The sequence below is a fragment of the Oryctolagus cuniculus genome, chromosome 6 (assembly GCF_964237555.1).
Source record: "Oryctolagus cuniculus chromosome 6, mOryCun1.1, whole genome shotgun sequence".
Lineage (NCBI taxonomy): Eukaryota > Metazoa > Chordata > Mammalia > Lagomorpha > Leporidae > Oryctolagus > Oryctolagus cuniculus.
In genome coordinates this window covers 57,674,793-57,702,462 of record NC_091437.1, presented here as the reverse complement: position 1 = coordinate 57,702,462, position 27,670 = coordinate 57,674,793, and the positions used below count along the sequence as shown (strand labels likewise).

Here is a 27,670-nt window from a genome sequence, read left to right as displayed (position 1 = left end):
TAGTGATGCTTTAACAATGCCTTCTTACCTGAAGAAATTTTTTCACATCAGCAATAATTTCTCTGAAGACAAACTGGTCTTTCTGAATCTCAAACCACCCCAACTTAGTGATTTTAGCAATGACTTGAATAAGAGCTTGTATGACAAAGGCAGCCAGCTTGGGTTGTGATGCCACATAATTCAGAATGTAGTTTCCTATAAAGAAAAATTCTGTGATCATCTGGATTTTTCAGATATAATGTAAATCATGCAAAGAAAAAGAGGAGGTAATAATGTGCCCTTTAACAAAAAGGTAAACCCTTTCTTCAAGATATGTGTTTATTGATATAGTCAGTTCTTTAACATGCCTTGCTTTGAATTTGTTCCACCACATGTGATACAACAGTGGATAATTTGAGTATAAGAACAATGTCATTCCGTTTCAGTTTAGTAAATACCAATGATAATAAGTGAAACAATACAATCTCATTATTAACGGTCCAAATAATTAGGAAAAGCCATACCAAGAAGAAAAGGAATTGTTCAAGAATACACATGGGAGAAGAATATGTGTCACACGGGAGACATATGGGAGAAGAATACAAAAGAATATGGAAAAATCCCACACTGTTGTTAACAGAAAGCTATGTCCCAGAGGCTCTTTGAGTGTCAAATGGCTACACGACAATAACAATATTTAGCATTTAGGGTGTTAAAAATTACGAAGCACTTCCCATCAAACAACTTTCATGTGACTCTCATAGCAATGTGAACATACTGCCATTGTTTATTACCATCATAGGTTTATACACCAAAAATATTAAGGTCAAAGAGCTGAAGTGACTAGACTCAAAGTCAGTTTGTTTTGGTTTGGTTTGATTTTGTATTTGTTTATTGCTTCCAGATACTAGCCAAGCCACACATTTTAATAGTATTATTAAATTGAATTAGCAATTCAAAACTCTAAGTCCAAACTTGTAGATGATTTTTGGAGTTGTCAATCACTGGACCAATATTTAGAAATCAGCTCATTATGAGAAATTAATATGAAGTACATATTTATCTGGGATCAAGTAATAAATATGGCACAAAGTATATAAAAATATAAAAAGAAATAAAATATAATAAAATATATAAATATATATATATAAATATATAAAATATATAAAAAATATAAAAAGAAATAAAAGAAAGGGGAAAGATTGCATTTCTACTTTGGCCCCAAAATTTGCTAGCTAGCAGGTCATCTGTGAAAAGACTAAAGAGAAAGTAATTACCTCAAAAATGTTTTGATGGAAACAACTCCAAATTCCAAGAACACTTAAAAATATGAGCTACAATCTATGCCAAGAGAGCTAGCTTAATGATCTATTTGAGAAAAAGAAGAAAGATGGAGAAAGGGAGAGAATTAAAGGAGGGGGTAGAAATTTGAACTTAAATGCATTTTTGGTGAGAATACAAAATGATGCAGGCACTTTGGAAAACAATTTGGCAGTTTCTAGTTAACCATAAACTTATAATGCAGCAATTCCAGTAAATTTACTAAAGGTAACTGTACACTTAAAACAATATTATAGCATACAAATTTTATGTCAATAATTTTGTTTGAAAGAAGGGAAGAAAGGAGAGATGAAGAAAGGATTATATAAGTAACTAAACTGAAACTACACTTTCATTTGAACAGAAGATAAAATGAATAGCACTCCAGCCTAAGGGGGAAAAAAAAAAAACATAAGAAAAGGTACCAAGTCAGGAGTAAGATGGCATGAGGGGGAAGATTTCATGGGAAAACTAACAGGTTAGTACCAATGAAGACATAAAGGTCCCTAAACAAGGATGGTCCTTCAAAGGTAAGCTTATAAAGAAACTACAGTACTAGGCTAAGAAAATGATATTTCACTGATGAGCAATGGTAAGCCATTGTCAATTATACTAAAAAAGGTTAAAAAAAATGGTGTGGTGAACACAGAGGAACTGTGGGAAATAATAAGATATATAGACTAAGATCATATGATAAAGGATGGAGGATTTTGTATTTGATGTAATAAGGACAACCTGACTGTTAAGGCCATTCTTTGCATTGTCCATTCTAACTCACGTCAATCTTTCTACTGGCAAATCCCAGTAAGATACACCAGGTCATGACAAATATTCTAATCTATTTGCAGAAACAAGAGTGGTTAAGTCCAGCTAAAGAAACTAACATAGGAAACCAATCACCATTTTCTTCAAATAGTCTTGTAAATTTCTACTTTCTTCTTTTTTTCCCCAAAATTTCCCTTAATGATGCATTATTATTTTTTAAAAAAAAGTTTATGAGTACATATAATAATTGACTTACAATGTGATTATACCCTGATAAACTCATCAAAAGCTAAAAATATTGTAGCCTGAAAATACAATTAATATATACAACCTGCTAAATGTCATAGCTTGGCAACATAGGACATCGTATGTAGGACGTCACTTGTTGACCCTTGTGATTATGGGACTCAGGACTCACTGGGAGCTGGGACCATCTTTTGTTGTCCAGGATCTCAAGAGAATGTTGTACTGCAAATCACTAGCTCAGGAAAACTCAAAGTATGGTTTCTACAGAATGCACCTGAATTTCTCACCACTGCATAGTCAAAAAAAAATTGGCAATCAGACCATCCTAAGTTGGGGGCTTGTTTTTAAACAAGGCTTCCATTTAAGTTATATGAGTCAAACAATCTGAATATACCTATTAAAATTGAATCAAGGCCAGCGCCGCGGCTCACTAGGCTAATCCTCCACCTTGTGGCACCGGCACACCAGGTTCTTGTCCCAGTTGGGGCGCCGGATTCAGTCCCGGTTGCCCCTCTTCCAGGCCCGCTCTCTGCTGTGGCCAGGGAGTGCAGTGGAGGATGGCCCAAGTCCTTGGGCCCTGCACCCCATGGGAGACCAGGAGAAGTACATGGCTCCTGCCATTGGATCAGCGTGGTGCGCTGGCCGCAGTGCGCTGGCCACGGCGGCCATTGGAGGGTGAACCAACGGCAAAAGAAGACCTTTCTCTCTGTCTCTCTCTCTCACTGTCCACTCTGCCTGTCAAAATAAATAAATAAATAAATAAATAAATAAAAATAAAAATTGAATCAATAATCTTCCAAACCAGAAAGTAACAGGCCCCGATGGTTCACTTTTGAAGTTTACCAAACATTTAAGGAAGAAATTATTCTGATTCTCTATAATACCTTCCAAAAGATAGAAATGGAGGAAATTCTTCCTAAATGATTCTACAAAGCTAGCATTACCTAATACCCAAATCAAAGATATTACATGAAAACTACAGACTAATATCTCTCATGTACATGGATGCAAAAATCCTCAATAAAATAGCACCAAATTAATATAACAAAGTATAAAGGAAATAGGCATTACAGCAAAGTAAGATTTATCCCAGGTGTGCAAGGCTGGCTCAATATTCAAAAATTAACATAATCCATCAAATGAAGACACTAAAGAAGAAAGATCACATGATGTTATCAACAGATGTTGAAAAAGAATTTACAAAATGCAGCATCCACTCATGGTTTTTAAAAAAAACTCAGAAAACTAGGAACAGAGAAAAATTTTTTCAACTCGATAAAAAATATTTATAGAAAAACCTACAACTAACATCATATTTAATAGTGTGGAAGCTTTTCCCGTAAGATAAAGAAAAAAGTAAGATATTCCCTGCCATCACTGCTTTCCAACGTCATAGTAGAATTCCTAACTAATGCAATAGGACAAGAACAGGAAATAAAAGGTATACAGACTACGAATGTCACTTTGCCCACAAGTGACATGACTATCTTTATAGAAAATCCAAAAAGAATGTACACACAAAAAAATCCTAAACTAATAAATGACTACAGCAAGGTTATAGGATACAATGTTAATATACAGAAGTCAATCATTTTCCTATACCAGCAAAAAAAAGTAAAACTTAAAATAAAAAAACACAATATTGTTTACATTAGCAACCCCAGAAAATGAAATACACTGGTATAAAAATAACAAAGTAAGTATAAGACCTATGTGAGAATAATTATTAAACTTTAATAACAGAAATCAAAGATCTAAACACTGACAACAACAAATGTTGGCAAAGATGTAGACCAACAAGAACTATCATTCACTGTTGGTGGAAATACAAAATGATACAGCCACTTCAGAAAATAGGTGGTTTCCTACAAAAATGAATACTCACTGTTTTATCCAATAATCATGCTCAAAGGAGTTGAGACCATGTCCACACAAAAAACTTTTATATATATATATATAAAATAAAGCTGTATATATATATATATATATATATATATATATATATATATATATATGTTTTTAACAGCTTTATTCACAATTGTCAAAACTTAGAAGCAACCAAAATATCCTTCAGGAGGTGAATGGATAGACTGCAATACATCCAAACAATGAAATATCATTCAGCACCAAAAAGAAATGAGGTATTAAACCACAAAAAAAGTGGAGGTACCTTGAATGCCTATCACTAAGTCAAACAAGACAAGTCAAAAATCCTACAAACTTCATGATTTCAACTATGTGACACTCTTGACTCGATAAAAAGACCAGGGATTCCAGGAAAGGATGGATGAACAGCCAAAACACAGAGGATTTTTAAGGAGGTAAAGTATTTTGTACAACTCTACAATCATAAATATATGTCATTATACATTTCTCAAAATCCACAGGAGATAATCATGCATCAGTGCACCACTCTTGAGCAGGATGCTGATAGTGGAGAAGTGTGAGGGAAGAGGTATATGGGGACTTTATGTACTTTCTTTCCTAATTTTGCTGTAAATACAAAAGTGTGCTAAAAAAAAAATCATCTGTTTAAAATGCATGTGCGAAAAGTCAAATAAGAAAAATCATAAGTTGTATGTAGGTTTCTATTGTTTAAATCTTTTTTTTTTTTTTTTGACAGGCAGAGTTAGAGAGAGAGAGAGAGAAAGGTCTTCCTTCCGTTGGTTCCATTGGATCGCACTGCGACGATCCGAAGCCAGGAGCCAGGTGCTTCCTCCTGGTCTCCCATGCAGGTGCAGGGCCCAAGCACCTGGGCCATCCTCCACTGCACTCCCGGGCCACAGCAGAGAGCTGGACTGGAAGAGGAGAAACCAGGAGAGAATCCGGCGCCCCAACCGGGACTAGAACCTGGGGTGCCAGCACCACAGGCGGAGAATTAGCCTAGTGAGCCGCGGCACCAACCACACTGTTTAAATCTTTATTTCTTCTTCTTCTTCTTCTTTTTTTTTTTTTTTTTTTTTTTTTTTTGACAGGCAGAGTGGACAGTGAGAGAGGCAGAGAGAAAGGTCTTCCTTTTCCATTGGTTCACCCCTCAATGGCCACCACGGCGCCGGCCATAAATCTTTATTTCTAAAACTATACACTTCTCTCTCTCTCTCTGCCGCTTTCTAAAACACACATATAAGGGCATGGATAAATCCTTCTCCAGATTTTGTATAGTGCCTAAGACTCAGAGTGCTTAAGGAAATACCAGTCAAATATATGAGCAAATGTCATATCCTTATGTGATTTTGACCATTCAAATTTGAACTTAAACATTAATCATACATAATGCATTTTAATTTTCTGATACAGAAATATAAACCACATTACCATTGAGGCTGAAGAGCAAATCTATTTGAATCAGCAATCTATTTCTAATATGAACAAAGACAAAAAAAAAAGTCCCACAACTTAATAGAGCTTTGTCCATAAGAAATGCACTTATATACACATCCATCCAAAAAACCTTAAAATTACTGCTTCTGAAAAGTATACTGCTTCTTTATAGAATCAATTCCCCACTTGCACTAAGTACCAAGCACTATCTATCAATATACAAATCATCTCCCTGATAAATAGGAAACCTCTTTTGGATTTTTTACATCCATCCCAAATGATTTCAACACTGCATCCAAGATATTTTGGAAAGTTGACTTTTTTCCTGTCATTCAGTTGCATGCCACGTTAGACAATGGCTACGAGCATACATCCCACACAGATTCAATAGGCTTGAATTATAGTTCTTTTATTTCCTAGCTGTGTGATCTTCAGTACATGACAGAGCCTATCAAATATAATTTCCTCATTTGTAAAATTAAGATAACTCATAGGGGCTGGCGCTGTGATGCAGCAGGTTAAAGCCCTGGCCTGAAGCACCAGCATCCTATATGGGTGCCAGTTTGATACCTGGCTGCTCCACTTTCGATCCAGCTCTCTGCTACGGCCTGGGAAAGCAGTACAAGGTGGCCCAAGTCCTTGGGCCCCTGCATCCACATGGGAGACCTGGAGGAAGCTCCTGGCTCCTGGCTTCGGATTGGTGCAGCTCTGGCCATTGCAGCCAACTGGGGAGTGAACCAGCGGATAGAAGACCTCTCTCTCTCTCTCTCTCTCTCTCTGCTCTCCTTCTCTCTGTGTGTAACTCTGACTTTCAAATAAATAAATAAATCTTTAAAAAAGAAGATAACTCATAATTTTGTTTAGTGGATAAAATGAGAGTACAAATATTAGCAAATAGCATATATGATAAAACTGCTAGCTATTATTGTTTATTAAACTAAGAAAAACTTTTTGATTATATATTGTTTTGTATTAAGTAAATGAAACTTAGACACTCATCTTTAAAAAAAAGACATAGTCAAAAATTTCCAAGTCTGACAACAGTTTAGCACACTTAAAATGGACAAATTATTTTTAAAGTACAATTTGTTTTTTCAAAAAAAGCATAATAAACCACTTACTGATATCTATCCTCTGTTCAACAGGTAAAGGATTGACTCGGCTGACAAGCTTTGAAAGACATGTTGCTGCAAGGAGCTGAGCATAGGATGTCTGTAAAGAATAATTTTTATTTATTATTATCACAAATGAAATTAATACAAATTTTATGATTGGAACTTTTTTCTAAGCACTAATGAGAATTTTTCTGGTTTTCTCAACTGGTAGATGTACAATTGATAAAATATATTTGTTTATGATACATACAGGTAGACATACATAAACAATCACTCCTAAGGGATTGTTAATTGAGGCAGGTAATAGGTAGTTATCTCAGACAACAGCATGCAATCAGGAGAAATAAATGATTATGAGCAAGTTAAAATAAAACACTCATTCCACAATCTACACATTTCTGTTACTATTCTAATCAATGCATATCCATCTGGTCTCTGATTATCCCTTCATAATCATTTGCTTCACTCTTCACAGTGCTCCAATCATGACAGCCTTTCAGTTCTTTTCAATCCTTCCCCATCCTCACCCCTATGTTCCTTCATACCCGCATCTGACTACTCTCTCTGGTCATCAACTGGCTTAATAGTATATCCAAGCCCTCTAAATAGATGTTCATCCTTTAAAGTTCAGTTCAGTTATTAACCCTTAGGAATTTTTTGAAAATGTCCTCTCTTTTTTTTTTTTTTTTCCCTAGACCCAGAGGTTGGTAAACTATGGTCCATGGACCACATCCTGTCTGTTTTAGCACAGCCTCTGAGCTAAGAATGGTTTTTACAATTTTAAACAACTGGAGAAAAAAACAATATTTTGTGACATGTGGAAATCATGAAATTCAAATTTCAGTGTCCACAAATAAAGTTTATTAAAACAGCCACATCTGTACATTTACATATTGCCTATGGCTGCTTTCACATTATCATGGCAGAACAGAAACCATATATGGTACTCTTTGCTACCTACTGTTGTTGCTCAGAGCACCATAAACACAGTGAAAATAGTTCTAACTCCTCAGCACCTAGAATGCTATGGGTATTGCCATGACATGACATGTACATTTCATTACTACTAGAGCATATCCATTAAATCTAAACAAAAAGAGAGAAAAGTAGACTTCAAATGTCTACCTTTTAAGGTAAGCAGAATGTAGATTATTTTGTTACTGAATTAGATGGCAAATCAACATGCTTTTTATGCAATGGTACCATAGCTGTCCCAGAAGAATACAACATATGTTGACAATGTTAAGACTAAGCACTCACCATAATAACCTCAAATCACAAGAAATCAACATTCAGAAAAAGTGGAAAAATATACACAGAACATTTCATCACAATAGACTTTTTTTTTTTTTGGACAGGCAGAGTTAGACAGTGAGACAGAGAGAAAGGTCTTCCTTCCGTTGGTTCACCCCACAAATGGCTGCTACTGCCGGCGCGCTGCACCAATCCGAAGCCAGGTGCTTCCTCCTGGTCTCCCATGCAGGTGCAGGGCCCAAGCACTTGGGCCATCCTCCACTGCCTTCCCTGGCCACAGCAGAGAGCTGGACTGGAAGAGGAGCAACCGGGAGTAATACCCAGCACCGTAACCGGGACTAGAACCCGGGGTGCTGGCACCACAGGCGGAGGATTAGCCAAGTGAGCCATGGCGCCGGCCCACAGTAGAATTTCTTTACAAAAATTAAGTTGTAACCTAAATTTCAGTGGCTCATCTGTTTAACTCACCAGTCATGAATTAATTAAATGACTACTGCTTTATCCCAGCAGCCCAAGTTACACGTGCAGGGAGAATAAACTTCAGAGACTACTAGTCTTTTGTAAGAACAAGTGCCTTCAAAGAGTTGAGGACACTGATGCAACATTAAAAGGCAATTTATAAAACAAGACAGATGATTTGGAAGGGTTCTCCTTAGCTCTTAATGAATGGACAGATGTTACTAACTTTGCTCATAATGTTAATACTACCACTATTTGCTATTTATTCTAGAAGTCAGTGTGAGGTGACAAGTGAATTAGCCTCTATGAAGAATTGATGTAGAACTTGAGGCCTTGGGAAAGCAGATATGGCCCAATTGGTTAGGCCCCTGGACCCACATGGGACACCTGGAAGAAGCTCCTGGCTCCTCGCTTTGGATCGGCACAGCTCCAGCCGTTGTGGCCAATTGGGGAGTGAATCAGCAGACGGAAGACCTCTCTCTCTCTGCCTCTCCTTCACTCTCTGTGTAACTCTTTCAAATAAATAAATCTTAAAAGAAAAAAAAAAGAACTTGAGGACAGAAAATTTTCAAAGAAGCTGAGGAATCATCAATCTAAACTGAAGTAGAACCTGTTAAGATGTTACATTGGTGGTAAAAACATACGGAGCAGAAAAAAGCTTACCTAGACAATTTTTAAAAAGCTTATATAAAAAAGTAAGATGTATAAAACCTATGGTTATTCATTGTGCTAGTCATTTGCAGACATTTTGTAGTAAAAAATTTTAATCTATAATAAGTTAATGAATCAGTGGTGTTAACAGTGGATTTCATTCACTTTTATGAACTTATCTTCAGTCTGTGACTTTCTTTCAGACACAGAAATGGAATATCCTGACTTGCCTATCACATAATGGTTTAATAGATTATCATTGTAATGTCTTACTGCAATTTTTTTTGCTCAGGGCAGATACTAAATTTTTCTGAATGAGAAGAACAAACCTTTATGTTCAACACTAAATGGCTTTGGAAATAACCTTTTGCTGAAAACTGTCTCTTGATGAATTCAACCTAAAATTACAAAACTGCCTAAAAGACAAACAGTTCTCAATACTTAATAAATAGAACTCATACTGCAGTAAAGTCATTTAGATAACCAACACTGTTTGAGTTGCAAGTAACGTACAGCTGCTTTATATATTCATACACTGAAAAGTTAAAACAAGTAGTGAGACCTCAATTCCCAGATATATTCTCTGGGCACCAACTACAGTTTCAGTAGCAGTTTCAGACCCTGATGCAAGTATAAAGGAAGTTTCCATAGTTCAAAATCCATTTAACTGTACAAATGAGGAACCTCCTCCTAATCTTCGTTGGAAGTAATTAATCTGAAATGTAATGACATGCTAAAAGGCAAATATCAAAGAAGATTTAATAGAATTCTATAAATGCCTTCTAAGTAATGAATACACTTAATTGAAATCATATGCTCAAGGACTGATATTAGTATTCAATAGTACCTATCTTTGGGAAAAGATACGATATATGTAAAATTCCATTATACATTAACAAATGAACATTTGCAAACAATGTTGATAGGAAATACCAATATGAACACCGATTAAGCAAAATGTTATTCCTCAAAGGATAGTTTTTTTGTTTTTTTTTTTTTTTGTTTTTTTTTTTTGTTTTGACAGGCAGAGTGGACAGTGAGAGAGAGAGACAGAGAGAAAGGTCTTCCTTTGCCGTTGGTTCACTCTCCAATGGCTGCCGCGGCCGGCGCACCGCGCTGATCCAATGGCAGGAGCCAGGAGCCAGGTGATTTTCCTGGTCTCCCATGGGGTGCAGGGCCCAAGCACCTGGGCCATCCTCCACTGCACTCCCTGGCCACAGCAGAGAGCTGGCCTGGAAGAGGGGCAACCAGGACAGAATCCGGCGCCCCTACCGGGACTAGAACCCGGTGTGCCGGCGCCGCTAGGCGGAGGATTAGCCTAGTGAGCCGCAGCGCCGGCCCTATTATTTTCATTAGAAGATCTCTTATAGGTGCCGGCGCTGTGGCACAGTGGGTTAACACCCTGGCCTGAAGCACCGGCATCCCATTTGGGTGCCAGTTTGAGGCCCAGCTGCTCCTCTTCTGATCCAGATCTCTGCTATGGCCTGGGAAAGCAGTACAAGATGGCCCAAGTGCTTGGGCCCCTGCACCCGCATGGGAGACTCGGAAGAAGCTCCTGGCTCCTGGCTTCAGATCGGCACAGCTCTGGCCGTTGCGGCCAATTGGGGAGTGAACCAGTGGATGGAAGATCTCTTTCTCTCTCTCTACCGCTCCTTCTCTCTCAGTGTAACTCTTTCAAATAAATAAATAAATCTTTAAAAAAAAAACTCTATAAAAAAAGTTAAATTAACTTTTATTCAATCATTGTAGTCTGAATTTCATCAATAAAATCATGCAAATTTGTTTTCTCTTATTATGGATATACTTAAGAAAATATCTGCCTATTGGCCCACATAGCCTAAAATAGTTACTAGCTGGTCTTTTTCAGTAAAATTTGCCTTCTAAGCTCTAATTTTAGCATAGTGCTCACCATATCATTTCAAAGCTCTTTATGTATATAGCTGTTCCTTTTCAACTAAACAATGAGCCACCTAATTTATGAACATAAACCAAGTAAACAGTACAGTGCCTTTAAAATCTTCAAAGTTTTACATTTGCGGCCAGCATTGTGGCATGGTGGGCTAGGCCTCCGCCTGCGGTGCCGGCATCCCATATGGGTGCCAGTTTGAGGCCCGGCTGCTCCACTTCTGATCCAGCTCTCTGCTATAGCCTGGGAAAGCAGTAGAAGATGGCCCAAGCCCTTGGGCCCCTGCACCCACATGGGAGACCAGGAAGAAGCTCCTGGCTCCTGGCTTTGGATCAGTTCAGCTCTGGCCAGCGGATGGAAGACCTCTCTCTCTGTCTCTCTCTCTGCCTCTCCTTTTCTCTCTGTGTAACTCTGACTTTCAAATAAATAAAATATATCTTTAAAAAAAAGTTTTATATTTAAGTCTTTACTAAATGATTGCCTAATGAATGGCTATGTATCTAGAAGGGAGGTAGGCAAGAGCTAGTCAGCATTCTTCTGAATAATCTTTTTATGTTTCAAAATTAATTATAATCTGCTCCTTCCACCAAATCTTTTATAAAATTGTTAGGCAACTTGCTATAACTGTGATTTTTGCCCATTAACATGAGACATAAAAATGGCTAGAGGAATCAGAAACTATTTCCATTCACCCTTACTTCCACCTCCTCACTCTTCATTTAGTTTGCTTCGCAGGCTTTTCAATTCTTCCCGTGATTAATCTCTTTGATAATGAAATAAACTACAGTAAAAAGACAAGTGTGAGCGTCTATCAGTTATCACTGCTACACGCATGAGTTCGTTAACACTGACATGCAACTACTGATCTTTCATGGTTAACTGCTGTTATCAAATACTTACTGTTCCTTGTTCTAACAGAAGTTGACACTTGCTGAGACATTCCGGGCTGTCAATAAGTTCCAAGAGTGCTTTCTCAGCCTCTATTCTTTGTGTAAGATCAGTCCCTATGTAGAGATGAGTACATAGCGCTTCCAATTCAGCCAAATTCTTGAGGAAAAAAAAAAAGTTTAACATTTAACTTGAATAAAAAATTAACCACATAAGGCAAATTATGCAAATATCATGCCTGTATGATATTTTTCAATATATATTTCAATATTTAACAGAATATATACTATATCATATACTGTATAATATATATCATACTATATTATACTATATTGTATAATATAGTATATATTATATATTATATGTATAATATATTATTATATAATATATATAATATATTATAATATATAATATTATGTGTTATATATTATATAATATATTATATAATATATATTATATATATAATACATACAATATAGTATAACATATACTATATTATATGCAAGTGTAAATTAAATTTCCATAGTTCACAATCCATTTAACTACACAACTGAGGAATATTCACCTAATCTTCAATTGGAAGTAATTAATATGAAATGTATAATAATAAATAACTATATAGATATATGTTTCTTGAGCTCCAACTACTTACTAGGAGACACAGGGGCAAACAAAACAGACACACTTCCTACCTGATTTATTTACTTAAAAATTAACAATTCTGGGGCCAGCGCTGTGGCTCAGTGGGTTAATGCCCTGGCCAGCAGTGCCGGCATCCCATAAGGGCGCCGGTTGAGACTCGGTTGCTCCACCTCCAATCCAGCTCTCTGCTATGGCCTGGGAAAGCAGAAGATGGCCCAATTCCTTGGGCCCCTGCACCGGCATGAGAGACCTGGAAAAAGCTCCTGGCTTCAGATCGCCGCAGCTTCGCCCATTGCAGCCAATTGGGGAGGTGAACCAGCAGATGGAAGACCTCTCTCTCTCTCTCTCTCTCTCTCTCTGCCTCTCCTCTCTCTGTATAACTCTTTCAAATAAATAAATAAATCTTAAAAAAAAAAAAAACACTGACAATTCTGTAATGAAAAAGTAAAGTACATACAGGGAGGACTTGCTTAATCCAAGGAGTTAGGAAAGGTGTACCTAGAAAAATAACATTTATGCTGAAACCTAAAAGAGTGAACCAGATGAACAAAAGACTAGAAGATATTAAAGGCAAAGAAACAGCATTTCCCAGGGTCCTATAGGAGAATGTAGTCATTTCAAAGCATTAAAAGGTCAGTATGGCTGGTAAACAAGCAGTAAGGAGGAGAGACCAGATGAAGCTACAAATGGGTAGGGGGAGTGATCATACATAAGTTACAGGTTAACTGTAAAATTTCAAATTTTAAAATTATAAAAATATCAGTTGTCCCATCTTTTTTTGTAAATACATGCTGATTTGGGGCTTGTAAACTAATGACTCACACTGCTACAGATAAACTACTTCACGTTTTCAGGAACTATCACTTGACCCCATGATATTTCCAGCACTGTAATAACTAGTTATCATATTGCAGCTCCTACTTGATTAGCACAAAGACTAATTTATTTTTTTCATAAACACAATCGTCTGAAGATACAGACGCAACAGAAATAATCTGGAAGAATAACTTTAAAATGAGGAATGTTCATTTCAGTTTAGAAGAATTTTTGCTAAAGGCCTCTTTACTAAAACAAACTATTTCACGTTGATTTTAATTAGAATTATTCTTTAGAGGTTAAAAATAGTGGCACAGATTTTAATATCATGCAAGCATGTAAAAAAATGACCATGCTTGAAAAAATCCTTTCTGGTCTGATTTTGTATTACGACCTTACAGCTACACTAGTCTACATATTCCCTCAAATACATATACTTTCTCCTAATAGAAATACACAAGTAACACTGAAATGAGACCTCCTCTATCTCCCAGTATTCTTTTTACTTCTATCTTCTTTTAGCTCCTTTACAACATGTTCCACTTTCCTATTCAGGACACAGCCCACTATCCTAGACTTGGTAATTTTTTGCTAGCATGAAAATAGAAGTCCAAAAGTGAGTTTGCAAATGGATTAAAATATAGGATCTCAAATAAGCCCCATTTTGAACATTTCCCCCACCAAGACTGGCCAAAGTCCAAAACCTTACAATGAGGGTATCTTCAAAAGTTCACGGAAAATACATATTATTTTAAAAATAACTTTTTATAATTCATTTTTATTTACTTAAAAGGCAGGGGTTATGGAGAAAAATCTTCCATCCACTGGTATATTCCCCAAAGGCCTACAACAGCCAGGGCTGGCCTAGAGTCTCCTACATGGGTTTCAGGGACCCAACTACTTAGGTCATCACCTAATGCTTCCCAGAGTCACATCAGCAGGAAACTGGGATCAGAAGCATAACAGGGACTCAAACCCAGACACTTTAACCAAAAAAAAAAAAAAAAAAAAAAAAAAAGGATTTATTTGAAAGGCAGAGTTAGAGAGAGGTGGGGAGAGATAGAGAGAGAGAGAGAGAGAGATCTTCCATCCACTGGTTCACTCCCCAGGTGGCCAGGGGTGGGCCAGGCTGAAGCCAGGAGCCAAGAGCTTCATCTGGGTCTCCCGCATGGGTACAGAGGCCCAACCATTTGGGCCATCCTCCACTGCTTTCCCAGGTACATCAGAAGGAAGCTGGATCAGGAGTGGAGCAGCCAGGACTCAAACTGGCACCCATATGGGATCCTGGCATTGCAGCTCTACCTACCATGCCACAACACCAACCCTCAACCCAGGCACTGCTCATATGGGATGCAGACATTCCAAGCAGTGTATTAACCACTGCTCCAAAATGCCCATGCCAAAAGTATGCATGAATCTTGCAGCAAAATAGACTTATCTTTTAATTCCAGTTTTCCAAACTTTCTGAAATGTCTTTGTAATACTGTTTGCAATATTAAAATACACAGAAATATTATATATTCATAAATTTTATATGAATGTATATATATGAACTCTCATATTTTCTCAAGGATAATAAATACAAAAATGAAAAGGGTTATCTTTTCATCTTTTGTGATCAATCCCAGAAGTCTTTTCCCTTATCTAATAAATTTGAAGGTCCAACTCTTAGAATTGATAATACCCTGAATAATCTAACAATAAACTGATTCTGTTGCCATGCATTTATCTGGGCCAAAGATTCTTTGAAAAAGTATTTTGACTTAGAAAAAAAAACTAAGTCAAAAATTAGTGATAAGACTTGTTTAACAAAAGGCAGCAAAAATGAGACTAATAACAGTGCCTATATCATAGGTTTATTTGGAGGACTAAACAAATCACCACCAGGTACCCAATATATACCATAAAGGCTGATTTATTGTTAATATTACCTAATAATAATATTGTATTGGGTTCAATTATGTCTCCCTAAAAAATATGTCCAACTCCTAAACCCAGTACCGATAAATGTGATGACTTTATCTGGTACTCAGATCTTTAATAAATCCTTAAGAATCTCATAGATCATCTTGAATTTAGAGGGACCCCAAATCTAAGGAAAAGGGGAAGATTTCATGTTTCAAGCCACTCAGTCTATGGTAATTTGTTACAACAGCACTAGGAAACAAATATAAATATGAATATTAGTCAACTCAATGATACGTAAGTAAATCGATTTGGTAAGATAATAGAAAAGTTTGGGGATTATTTTTATTATGCTAATTTAAAGACCCTCAAGAGAGAACAAATAAGGAATGGATTTAAATAGTATTTAGCTCAACAATGTTAACAACAACCCTTCTTTTCTAAATTCTTAAACAATGAAACATAGCACAAGATAAAAAGGGAAAGGTTTGAATTTTCTCTTACAAGATTCAAATGGAAAAATCAACTTATTCCTTCACTGTAATGGTATCAATCAAATACATGCCCAGTATTGTTAAGTCCTTTTAGAAAAAAAATACATAAATAAACACCCTAATCCTGGTGGAAACGTAGCACCTGAACATTTGGCGCAGCAGTTAAAAAGCCTTTGGGACACCTGCTTTCTATATCTGAGTGTCCAGTTTGAGTCCTAGCCCTAGTCCAGCTTCCTGATAATGCACAACCTGGAAGGCAACAGATGATAGCTCAATTATTTGTGTCCCTGCTGTTCAATTTTGGAAGACTCAGATTGAGATCCAGGCTCGTGGCCTGGACCTAGCCCAACCATGGCTGTTGTGGGCATTTGGAGAGTGAATCAGCAAATGGGAATTCTGCCTGTCTCCCAATCTCTCTCAAATAAAAAAAAATTTTTAATGATAAATCTGTATGTTTTACACATACACTGGTATCTAAGAATAGGGTTAATATCTGCATTCCTCAGAGAAATGGATCCCTTCTCAATTTGTTGTCCAATCAGGTTTGAGTTACTAAAGCTTCTATAAGGGCTAACATCAATACTGGAAGCCTGTATACATAACTAATAGGTACAGAGCAGATGTTCAGCCTAGCAATTAAGACCCTGCATCCTACATGCCTGAGCTGAATTCTTGCCTCCAACTTCCTGCCAATGTAAACACTGTGTAGACCCTGGCAGGCAACACCAACAGCTCAAGTGATTGTGTTCCCTCCAATCACACAGAAGACCCAGACTGTATTCAGAGCTCCTGGCTCTCACCTTTACCCAGGCCCAGCTGTTGCAGGCATTTGGGAAGTGAACTAGCAGATGGAACCACTCTCTCAAATAAATTATTTTTTAAAAAAATAGGTAGAACAAAGAGACCTGGACATCATGTACTTCCCATGGAGGACCTATCAAATATAAATAGACAACACCCAACTTCTATACCCTGGGAGACAATTCAGTAATCCTGACTTCTGTTGAAATAAGGAACTTCCAAATTATTTTGGACTTATTTCTGGCCTTTGTACTTGGCATACAACTGCCCCCAGAAAGATGTGACTTCTTTGTATATAACAATTGCAACACATGTATCTATCAACAGATGAATGCTGAGTAAAAAAAGTCAGACAAAAAGTGTGTGTGTGTGTGTGTATGTGTGTACATTCTTTAGTCACAGACAGCAGATAAGTAATTTCATCGCTGGGGGAGGTAGACAACAAAAAAGTGAGACCAGAGTGGGGCTGCAAGGGATTGCCAAGGGGCACAAGGACATTTTTGGAAGTGATAAGTTCATTTTCTTGATTTTGGCAATAGTTTCACACATGTATACATAGCCCAAAACTCATCCAATTGCAGATTAAATATGTTCATCTCATTATGTGTCAATTACATTTGAATAAATCTGAAAAAAGATAGTAAAGGGAAAAAATATTCCCTACAAATAGGTGAACCACAAAAATCCCTCTTGAACTGAATTTAGAGCCTTTTCCAACAACTTCCCTATAACTTTTCTTTTAAAAAATATTAATATATTTCAGAAACAGAGAGAATTACCATCAACTGGTTTATTGTCCAAATGCCTATAAAAGCCAGGACTGGCCAAGCTGAAGCCAAGATCCAGGAACTCCATCCAGGTCTCATGCGCGGGACAACTGAACTGTCATTACTGCCTCCAAAGGCCTGTATTAGCAAGAAGCAGGAGTCAGAACCCAGAGGAGCCAGTGGCTGGCATCATGATGCAGCAGGTCTAGCCATGAGTTTAGCCATCACCTATGAGGCTGCCATCCCAAACTGGAACATGCAGCTCTCTGCTAATGTGCCTGCAAGGAGAGCAAAAATAGCCCAAGTACTTGGGTCTCTGCCACCTACATGGGAGACATAGAAGGAAATTCCTGGTTCCTGGCTTCAACATGGCACAGCCCCAGCTATTGCAGTCATTTGGGGAATCAACCAGCAGATGAAGATCTATTTCTCTCTCTGTCTCTCCCGTTCTGTCACTCTGCCTTTCAAATAAATAAAATAACCATTAAAAAAAAAAAAAAAAAAAAAAAAAACAGAGCCAGTTACTGAACCCAAGTATTCTGATACCAGCCATGAGTGTCCTAACCACTAAATGGATGCTCCATTTTTCTGCCTTCTTGAATCATGCTTGCCAATATTAAAACCTCCTTCATTTTGAAGTTACTCATTTCCAAAAACTTTGTTTCTTCTTCCTCTAAATACCTTTTCCTGAGCATCCCCGAAGCTGTTTCCCTGAGTTTCTTGGTACTCTTCCTTGGAGGTGGACAGTAAGCTGCCAGGTGGAATGCCTGCATCCCATATCACAGTGCCTGGTTTCAAGTGCTAGCTACTCTGCTTCCGATCCAGCTTCCTACTAATGTACATCCTGGAAGGTAGCAAGTGATGGTCCAAGCACTTGAGTTCCTGCCACTCACATGGGAGACCTGGATGGAATTCTAGGCTCCTGGCTTTAGCCTGGCACAGTTCCACATGGTGTGGGCATTTGGGGGATGAACCAGCAGGTGGAAGATCAATGAATCTCTCTCTCTCTCTCTCTCTCTCTCTCTCTCTCTTGCTCTTTAAAATAAATACATATTTTAAACACACAATGAGGGGTTGGCATTGTGGCATGGCAGGTTAACCCACCACCTGCAACACCAGCATTCCATATGGGCACTGGTTCGTGTCCCAGATGCTCTACTTCAATCCAGTTCCTGCAAATGTGCCTGTGAAAGAAGCAAAGGAAGACCCAAGTGCTTTGACCCCTGCCACCACCATAGGAGGCCTGGGTGAAGCTCCTAGCTCCTGGCTTGGCTCTGCCCCAGCCCTGGCCATTGTAGCCATTTGGTAATTAACTAGCAGATGGAAGATCTGTCTCTCCCTCTCTTTTTGTAACTCTGCCTTTCAAATAAATAAAATTATTTTAAAAAATTTTTAAAATACACTGAATTGGATACTTTACAGCATACAAAAGTATTTCTGCTGTATTTCCATCTTCAAACCAATCCTGAAAAACAGGCTCCTATAAAACACATGTTTTCAGTATATATTTTCCAGATAAAAAAAATTGAAGCTGAGGGATCATATAAATACAAGCTGCTCAAGATAAACAATAGAGGAGGGGCCGGTGCTGTGGTGTAGCTGGTAAAGCTGCCACCTACAGTGCAGCATCCCATATGGGCACAAGTTTGTATCCCAGCTGCTCCTCTTCTAATACAGCTCTCTGCTATGGCCCAGGAAAGCAGTAGAAGATGGCCCAAGTCCATAGGCCCCTGCACCTGTGTGGGAGACCGGGAAGAAACTCCTGGCTTCTGGCTTCGAATGGGCGCAGCTCCAGCCATTGTGGCCAGCTGGGGAGTGAACCAGCAGATGGAAGACCTCTCTCTCTCCCTCTTTCCTACACTCTCTCCCTCTCCCCCTCTTCTTCTCTCTCTGTGTAACTCTGCCTTTCAAATAAAATAAATAAATCCTAAAAAAAAAAAAAAAAACTAGAGGAAATGGTCAATTCTGAGTCAGGCATAAGACTATATAGCAAGTACATGCTGCCTCCTCACAATCTGCCACTTCTTCACCCTTTAACTTAAATCTCCATCTACCTGCAGGTGATGTCCTTGGTCTACACTTTTAATCCTGTATGTTCATTGTCTTTATATTTATCTGCAAGTTTCTCTATATCATACTTGATAGTAGTGTTTTTGTTTAGGACAGGGGCTGACCATACCTAATAGCTGTACATTGGGGGTTGGCCACACTAGAAAGACCAACTATGCATTTTAGGGTAGTGACTTTGGAACAAGGTATCAGCCCACCAAAACACCGAGTTCAACAACATGGACAATCAATCATGCCTAAGAAATAAAAATCAATAAAACCCTGGATACTCATGCTCAAGTGAGCTTCTAGGTTTGCAATATTCAGTGCATACTGACACACATCAATGCTTGTTGTCCTGAGGACAACAGTGGACTTGTTCTGGAGCCCTCCCAGAAGATGCCATATGCATCTTCTTCCTTTTACCAATTTAATCTATATCCTCTCTCTGTAATAGAATTGCCACTGTGAGTACAACAGCTTTAATTAAATTCTCTAGCACCTTCTGATGAACTATCTGAAGGTGTTTTGTGGAAACCATGCAACTTGCAATTGGTGTCAGAAGTAAGGGTAGTCTTGAAGTCTATGTCCCCAAACCACACAATCTAGCTAATTCCAGGTATCTATCTAACTTGTCATAAAGTCCTACCAATCCTTTTTCCATCAAACTCAGACTCTGCACCGCCACAAGCTATTCACAGGTAGTAGATCAATCACACAGTATTTCCCAATTGTGGACTCAAGAGCTTCAGGGGCTGCTTTGTGAAGGAAACCAGAGGGTCTCACAGTTAGATCTGAGAACCACTGGTCCCATGAAGTAAACACAAGCTTGTGCGTTTGTCACTTATGAAGTGACCTTGGGCTACTTATTTGACCTTTCTGAGCTTCACTGTTGAAATTACAGATCGCAATATTTACCTTCTAAATTAAATGTGACATTAACATAGAAGATAGAGGAAGCCTAACACAGTCCCTGCCACACAACAGATCTATAAGAAATTGCAAATAATTTCTTTAGTTAATGATTATTATAAAAGGTCACATTGATCTTTTTATTGTTTCTCCCATTCAAGTCCACAGTGCCAGCATAGTCATTTCCATATTCATCATGTTGCCACTGTATTAAAAATCATAATAATAAAGAGTTCCCAATCACACCTAGGTCAAATCAAGTAGTCTAGGGTTTGGTGTTGTGGTGTAGTAGGTAAGGCTGCCACCTGTGATGCCAGCATCCCATATGGGCACCAGTAAGTCCCAGGTGCTCCATTTCTAATCCAGCTCTCTGTTAAGGTGCCTAGGAAAGCAGTGGAAGATGGCCCAAGTGCTTGGGCCCCTGCACCCAGAAGAAGCTCCTAGCCCAGCCCCAGTCATTGTGGCCATTTGGGGAGTGAACCAGCAGATGGAAGACCTCTCTCTCTGCCTCTCCCTCTCTAGCTCTGCCTTTCAAATAAATAAAATAAATTTTTTAAAAAATCAAGTAGTCTAACTAGGGATTAAGAAGCATAGTTCCTGGTTCTAGAACAATGCTGAGAGCAAAAATTTCACATAATTGGATACCCTAAATTTTGCCTATCATTATCCTCTAATTCTCATCAAAGATTCTGTTCTATCTAAAGTGGCAATATGCTACCTGATTCCAATTCTTTCTTTCCTCACTCTGCCCCGCCACCCCCCAATCTGGACTGCCTCCTTAGAAAATCCAGATGCATTACTTCTTTTGGGGGGCAGGGTACCCTAACCCACAGCTTTCCAGGTAGAATGCATGTGTACTGAGTGGGCTACATGTATACCTGAACTACTGATCCCCCTGCACTCTAGGCAACCAGGACAAAGCAGGTGAGGGTTGGAAACTCTACATTGATGGTCTCTGACAACAAAGAGTTTACATAATGAGTTCCACAATTAAAACTTTTTATGTATATCATGCAGTAAAAAAGACGGTAGAGTGGTGCCCTAAGCTCACTCTACACAAATCTATTCCTTTATTCATCATCTTGATAATATAACTTTTGGCTAGCTACCCTGTTGGGTGACAGTAAGGTATAGGCAGTGTAAAGAATAGGAATGTATGACTTACTAGCCCCACTTTAAGTCTGTAACCCTGGGAAAGCCACAGCTGTTCAATGGCTGAATGCCTTCAGGAATAAAATGTAGGGGCCAGTGTGGCGTAAAGTGTGAAGCTGCCACCTGCAATGCCCATCTCATATAGGTACTGGTTCCAGTCCTGGCTGCTCCACTTCCAATCCAGTTCCCTGCTAATGTGTGTAGGAAAGCAGAAGATGGCCCAAGTCTTTGGACCACTGCACCCATGTGGGAGACCTGGATGGAGTTCCTGTCTCCTGGCTTCAACCTGGCCCAGCCCCAGCCATTTGAGGAGTGAACTAGTGGATGGAATATCTCTGTCTCTCTCTCTCTCTGCAAATCTGCCTTTCAAATAAATAAATATTTTTTAAAAAAAGGATAAAATGTCAACTTGTATATGAACACCTCTCAAGTCAATGGTGGAGTTCAACTCCGCAATGAGCACATGAAAACTCAAAATACTGGGAAGTATTAAAGGTAAAGCATGCCTAATCCAAAAATATAAAATCTAAAATGCTCCAAAACCTCTTTATTGTGAGCATTGACATGTATAAAATTAACCTTCCTGCTATGTGTACAGGTGTATATAAAATGTAACTGAATTTCCTATTTAGACTTGAATCCCAGCTCCAAGAATCATGTTATATGCAAATATTCCAAAATCCAAAATCTGAACACTTCTGGTCTCAAGCATTTTGGATAAGACATATTTAACATGTATTAACAAATGTTCCTTGAGTCAACTGGCTAACAGTATGATTCTAGTTCTCAAAAAGAGTGAAAACTGAGGTGTTTGCTTTTTTTCAAGTCACCAAAATGGTCTGATCGTTCATTTGTCCACCTCCACTATTAAGCAAGCCACGCCCACTACGAAGTACACTCCTGGGAAACCTAGGTGAGTACTTTTGACATCAGCAGTTAATTGTTCTAATACAGTACCTAAGGAGGAAGAAATCTTCCAGGACTTGGTGATTTACCACGTTATTATCTTTCCAAGTCTGAAAAAGTTCCAAAGTCCCACCACACTTTGAAATTTACTCTCAGGGTTTATACCTGCACTGTGAACATCTGATTATCTATTTACAACCCCTAAATCCTCCCTGTGAGATTCTTCCCGTGAAAATTTCCCAGAGGACATATTTACTAAAGTTCTAATAAATACATTGTTTTGACCTAGGGACCTTTAGAAATGACGAGGAGTCAAAAGATACTGTGTGGAACTCACAATCACCTGTCAGAACAGTGATTAGTTAGAAAAGAAAGATCCTCCAGAAGAATCAATAAATAAGGTAGTAAGTCAGCATGAACAGAAAGGAATCCAAACACACCTACAGGGGGGAATGTGGTACTTAGCTACGCTGTCACCATATTATGAAATTCCTCTATAGGGTCATTTCAAGCCATCCACAGCCTCCCCTGGTCCTCCTGTCACATGAACCCTGTGCTCCAAGCACAGCCAACTTTCTGCAGTATGTCCTGTTCTTGCACAGTTCTTCGCCCTGCCTCACGCTGTCCTTCTGCCTGGATACCCTTCCTTTCCCTTTTACTTAGCTAACACCTGCTATTCTTCCAAGGTTCTCAAGGCTGAGAGTAGAAACGACCGACTTGGCTCCGAGCTGTTAACTTTAGTGCCCAGCACAGTACGATACTATAAGCGAAGAGGAAGAAATTCAAACAACCCCCGGCCTGGGAAGGATACAGTGTTGCTTTCCCGCCTCCCAACACCCGTATACACACTTGGCCGACTGCCCTTTTTCAGCACTCCCATGATATTGACTAATTCCACCATCATATTTTTCACCTGTCCCGTAATTGTCTGTAAGGGCAGCGATAGTAAGATGATGTCACCCTTTATCCCCAGAACTTTGCCCGGTGCTTGAAACACAGTGCGGGGCTCAACACGTCTGCGGGAGGAATAAGGGGATGCATATGTCAGAGCAGCCCTAGGACACACGGGCCTTCCTCCTCTGGCACGCGACCCAGCCTCCCTTGCCTCGGCGATTCCCGCACAGCGCCCGGCCCCCGTTTCCTCCACCAATGACACTGCCGCGGAGCCTTCCATCGCAACTCCCCAAAGACACAGCCGCTGCCTCCTCCGGCCAATTAAAGTCCAACTGCTGCCGACGCTGCTCCGGCGGACCCGGGCCCCTCTCGAGATCGTCTCAACCGTGCGGAGGGCGCCGACGACTGAGCAGTGGCGCCAAGGCGGGAAGGGGACTGCTCGGCTCGGCGGCCGCCGGCACGCGCCAAAGCCGGCCGGGTGCGGGCTCCCACCTGCCTGGGCGCCGCCAAGCCGGGGACGGCGAGTTCCGAAGCCCACTGATCCCCAGCACCCGACCCTTCCGGGGCCCGGCCCGCAGCCTGGCCCCTGCCTCCTCCGCCCGCTACCCCCGGACTCGAGCTGCCCCTTCCTCTGGCTCGGGCCGCGTTACGCGACCACTGCCCCGACCCCCGGCTGGAGGCGAGGATACGGACTTGAGCTGCGGGGGCTCCCGCCCACGGCCCTGCGGCCTCCTCCGCTTGCCTCGGCCCTCGGTCTCCAGATCCAAGCGTCCGCCGGGTTCCCAGGGCGGCGGAGCGCGGGCCCACGGTGCAGAGCGCACTGACCTGGAAGTGCAGCGCCATTTTCCCGGGAGGCGGCGCCGGCCGGCCGGCCCGGAGCGCCCTTAGGGAAGAAGGGGAGGCGGGAGCCGCGGAACCCCCTAGCCGCCCGCGGGGTCCCTGCGCCGCTCGCTCGCTCGGTCCCCGTCGCCTCAGTCGCGATCCGCGTCGGCGTTCGAAGCGCTGAACGGGGCGGGGCAGAAAGGGACGGGGCGGGGCGACGGAGGCGGCACGCGCGGGGCTGGCCTCAGGGGGCGTGTCCTCCGGGGGCGCAGGAATCCCAACCGCCCCTCGAGCTCCGGTTTCAACCGCTGCTGTCCAAGTGACCTCGGAACCCTGTTGACGCAACTACCACAGGCCAACTGTCAGCCATTGACCCTCTGCCAGAGGCTCTCTTGACCCCTGACCCTCACAGCACAACTGTTCCCCATGGCTCCCGACTCCTGCATCTCCAATGTTCTAGTCCCCTAACACCCACTTGCCGCTGACAGACAGCCATAACCTTTGACTGACACATGCCAAGTGCTGCCCCTGACTGCTGACTCCGAGCCCAACTGCCACTCTTTCTTGAAAATTTTTAACTTGACTTTGGTTAAAAGTACACTGACCTGGGCACGACGCTGTGGCTCAGCAGATAAAGCCGCCGTCTACAGTGCCCGCATCCCACATGGGTGCCAGTTCTAGTCCCAGCTGATCCTCTTCTGATCCAGGTCTCTGCTATGGCCTGGGAAAGCAGAAGATGGCCCAAGGCCTTGGACCCCTTCCCCCATACGGGATTGAGCCCAGCTCTGGCTGTTGCAGCCATCTGGGAGTGAACCAGCAGATGGAAGACCTCTCTCTCTGTCTCTCTCTCTCTCTGTGCCTCTGCCTCTCTGTAACTTTTCCTTTCAAATAAATAAATGTTAAAAAGAAAAAAAAGTACACTAACCAGTTTCTAAATGGCATTAAATTGTAAAATTTTGGCTTACCTCTCTTTGACTACATTCCACTTCCTATGAACTAATATTTTACACCAAACGATTCCACTGGAACGAGGACTTACTGGAGAAGAGATGGGTCAAAGTCACTCCTTTCTGGTACTATTTCTTTTGAAAGTTCAACATTTCAGCCCATGCCATGGCTCAATAGGCTAATCCTCTGCCTTGCGGCGCCGGCACACCGGGTTCTAGTCCCAGTCAGGGCACCGGATTCTGTCCCGGTTGCCCCCCTTCCAGGCCAGCTCTCTGCTGTAGCCTGGGAGTGCAGTGGAGGATGGCCCAAGTGCTTGGGCCCTGCACCCCATGGGAGACCAGGAGAAGTACCTGGCTCCTGCCTTCGGATCAGCGTGGTGCGCTGGCCGCAGCGCGCCGGCCACAGCGGCCATTGGAGTGTGAACCAACAGCAAAGGAAGACCTTTCTGTCTCTCTCTCTCTCTCACTGTCCACTCTGCCTGTCAAAAAAAAAAAAAGTTCAACATTTCCATTTGGGGTTGTTGTGCTTTGGTATTTAAGGGGGAAATTAGCTTAAATTCTTATAGTTCAGGTCTGCTAACTCATTTTTGTTGATATAAAATACCTTTATTTCACCTTCGTGTAAGGGATAGTTTTGTTGGGTATAGAACTGCACATAGGCCGGCGCCGAGGCTCACTAGGCTAATCCTCCACCTTGCGGCGCTGAACACCGGGTTCTAGTCCCGGTCGGGGCGCTGGATTCTGTCCCAGTTACCCCTCTTCCAGGCCAGCTCTCTGCTGTGGCCGGGGAGTACAGTGGAGGATGGCCCAAGTGCTTGGGCCCTGCACCCCATGGGAGACCAGGAGAAGCACCTGGCTCCTGGCTTCAGACCAGCGAGTTGCGCCAGCCACAGTGTGCCGGCCGTGGCAGCCATTGGAGGGTGAACCAACAGCAAAGGAAGACCTTTCTCACTGTCTCTCTCTCTCACTGTCCACTCTGCCTGTCAAAAAAAAAAAAAAAACCTACACATTGTCTTTTTTTGTTTGTATTGTAATCCTTCAGCATTTAAAAAATGTCTTTCTGTTCTTCTGGTGCCATTGTTTCCATTGAGAAGTCAGCCACCAGTCTGATTGTTGCCCCTTTGAAGTTAGGATGTCTATGTCTTCTCTCCCTATCCCACAAACTCTGCAAGTTTTTCTCTTTGGTCTTCAGCTGTTTGAGATTGATGCCACTAATTGTGTATATGCGTTGTATTTATCCTACTTGGTACATAGAGTTTCATCAGTGTAAGATTTGATACTTTTCAGCAGTTTTTGAGAAATCCTAGCCAATATTTTCTTAAATAGTGATTTTGTCCTCTTTACATTCTAGAATTTTAATTACATTGATGTTAGAATTTCTTGATATTTTCCTTAGGTCTCTTGCACTATTTTTTGTTTTTTGTTTTTGTTTTTGTTTTTGTCTTTTTTCTCTCCATGATTTAAAGCTTCTGTCTGAAAACTCAGTGCCTGAATCACCTTAGTCTTCCTCGTTTTTGACATTTAGCCTTTTTCCCCCTATTACTCAGAAGTTTTTAAATTCAGACCACATGAAAAGAAAATTGTAGAGACAAGGTTGGCATTATGGCAGAATGGGTAAAGCCTGCGATTCTGGCATCCCATGTGTGCACAGATTCCATTCCGGCTGCTCCACTTCTGATTTGGCTCCCTACTAATGTGCTGGGAACGCAGTGGAAGATGGCCCAAGTGCTTGGGTGAACCAGCAGAGGGAAGACCTCTCTGTCTCTCCCTCTCTCTCTGTAATTCTGCCTTTCAAATAAAGAAAATAAATTTTAAAAAGAAATTATAGAGGCTCTGGATAAAATCAACTTTCTCCAATGAGAGTTAATTTTTCTTATTTTAGTAGGCAAACAAAGTACCAGTGATCACCTTAATTGAACCAAATTGTAGCTTTTGGTATTTTTATGCTGGCTTATTTCAGTTTTGTTCTGACTTCTGAATCATGATCGTTACTGGGTCTTACAACTAAAACTCTGGGGTGTTGGCCAAAACCCCTCGACCTTGTAGAGCTTAAATTCTCATCTTGGTCTCCCTACACTGAGCAACTGCTAAAATCTCCATTCTGCTGTTTAGGTGCTGCTGTTTTGCTATTTCTCGTGTCTCTTGTTTCTTTTTTCTTTCCTTTTTTTTTTTTTTTTTTAGATTTATTTATTTATTTGAAAGGCAGAATTACAGAGAGGAGAGACAGAGAGAGAGAGGTCTTCCATATGCTAATTCACACCCCCAAATGGCCACAACAGCTGGAGCCATGCCGATCTGAAGCCAGGATCCAAGAGTTTCTTCTGGGTTCCACACAGGTGCAGGGGCCCAAGCAGTTGGGACATCTTCCACTGCTTTCCCAGGCAACAGCAGAGAGCTGGATCAGAAGTGGAGCAGCCAGGACTTGAACCAACGCCCATATGGGATGCCAGCACTGCAGGCAGTGGCTTTTCCCACTATGCCACAGCGCTGGCCTGGTGTCTCTGGTTTCTTGATATCTTTCCATGTGCATATGCATCTGAGGAAGTGACTGCTGACTTGCAGGAAATTTCCGGTTCCCTGCTCTCTGGAGTTTTGTCCTTCACTTCTCTGTTATTCCTTGCTGGCACTTGAAAGATGCTGTGGGGGTGGTGGAAGTGTA

The 27,670-nt window shown here is 40.7% G+C and overlaps 1 protein-coding gene across 10 annotated transcripts in view; it reads right to left on the bottom strand.

Moving 5' to 3' along the window:
- The window catches only part of RANBP17 (RAN binding protein 17), a 371,265-nt gene extending 346,865 nt beyond the window's left edge, over positions 1–24,400 (bottom strand). For 4 of the 10 annotated variants that reach the window (XM_070076410.1, XM_070076411.1, XM_070076413.1 and 1 more), the window contains exons 1-4: positions 24,068–24,271; positions 11,917–12,063; positions 6,753–6,843; positions 29–195 (exon numbers count right to left, since the gene is read on the bottom strand). In XM_070076410.1, the coding sequence (XP_069932511.1) occupies positions 29–195; positions 6,753–6,843; positions 11,917–12,063; positions 24,068–24,085 (423 nt within the window). In that variant the 5' untranslated portion in view covers positions 24,086–24,271. Of the gene's footprint in view, positions 1–28; positions 196–6,752; positions 6,844–11,916; positions 12,064–24,067 lie in introns of all 10 variants that reach the window. The other 6 variants (XR_011389899.1, XM_070076412.1, XM_070076414.1 and 3 more) reach the window with 4 other exon arrangements.
- Positions 24,401–27,670: the final 3,270 nt, after the last annotated feature.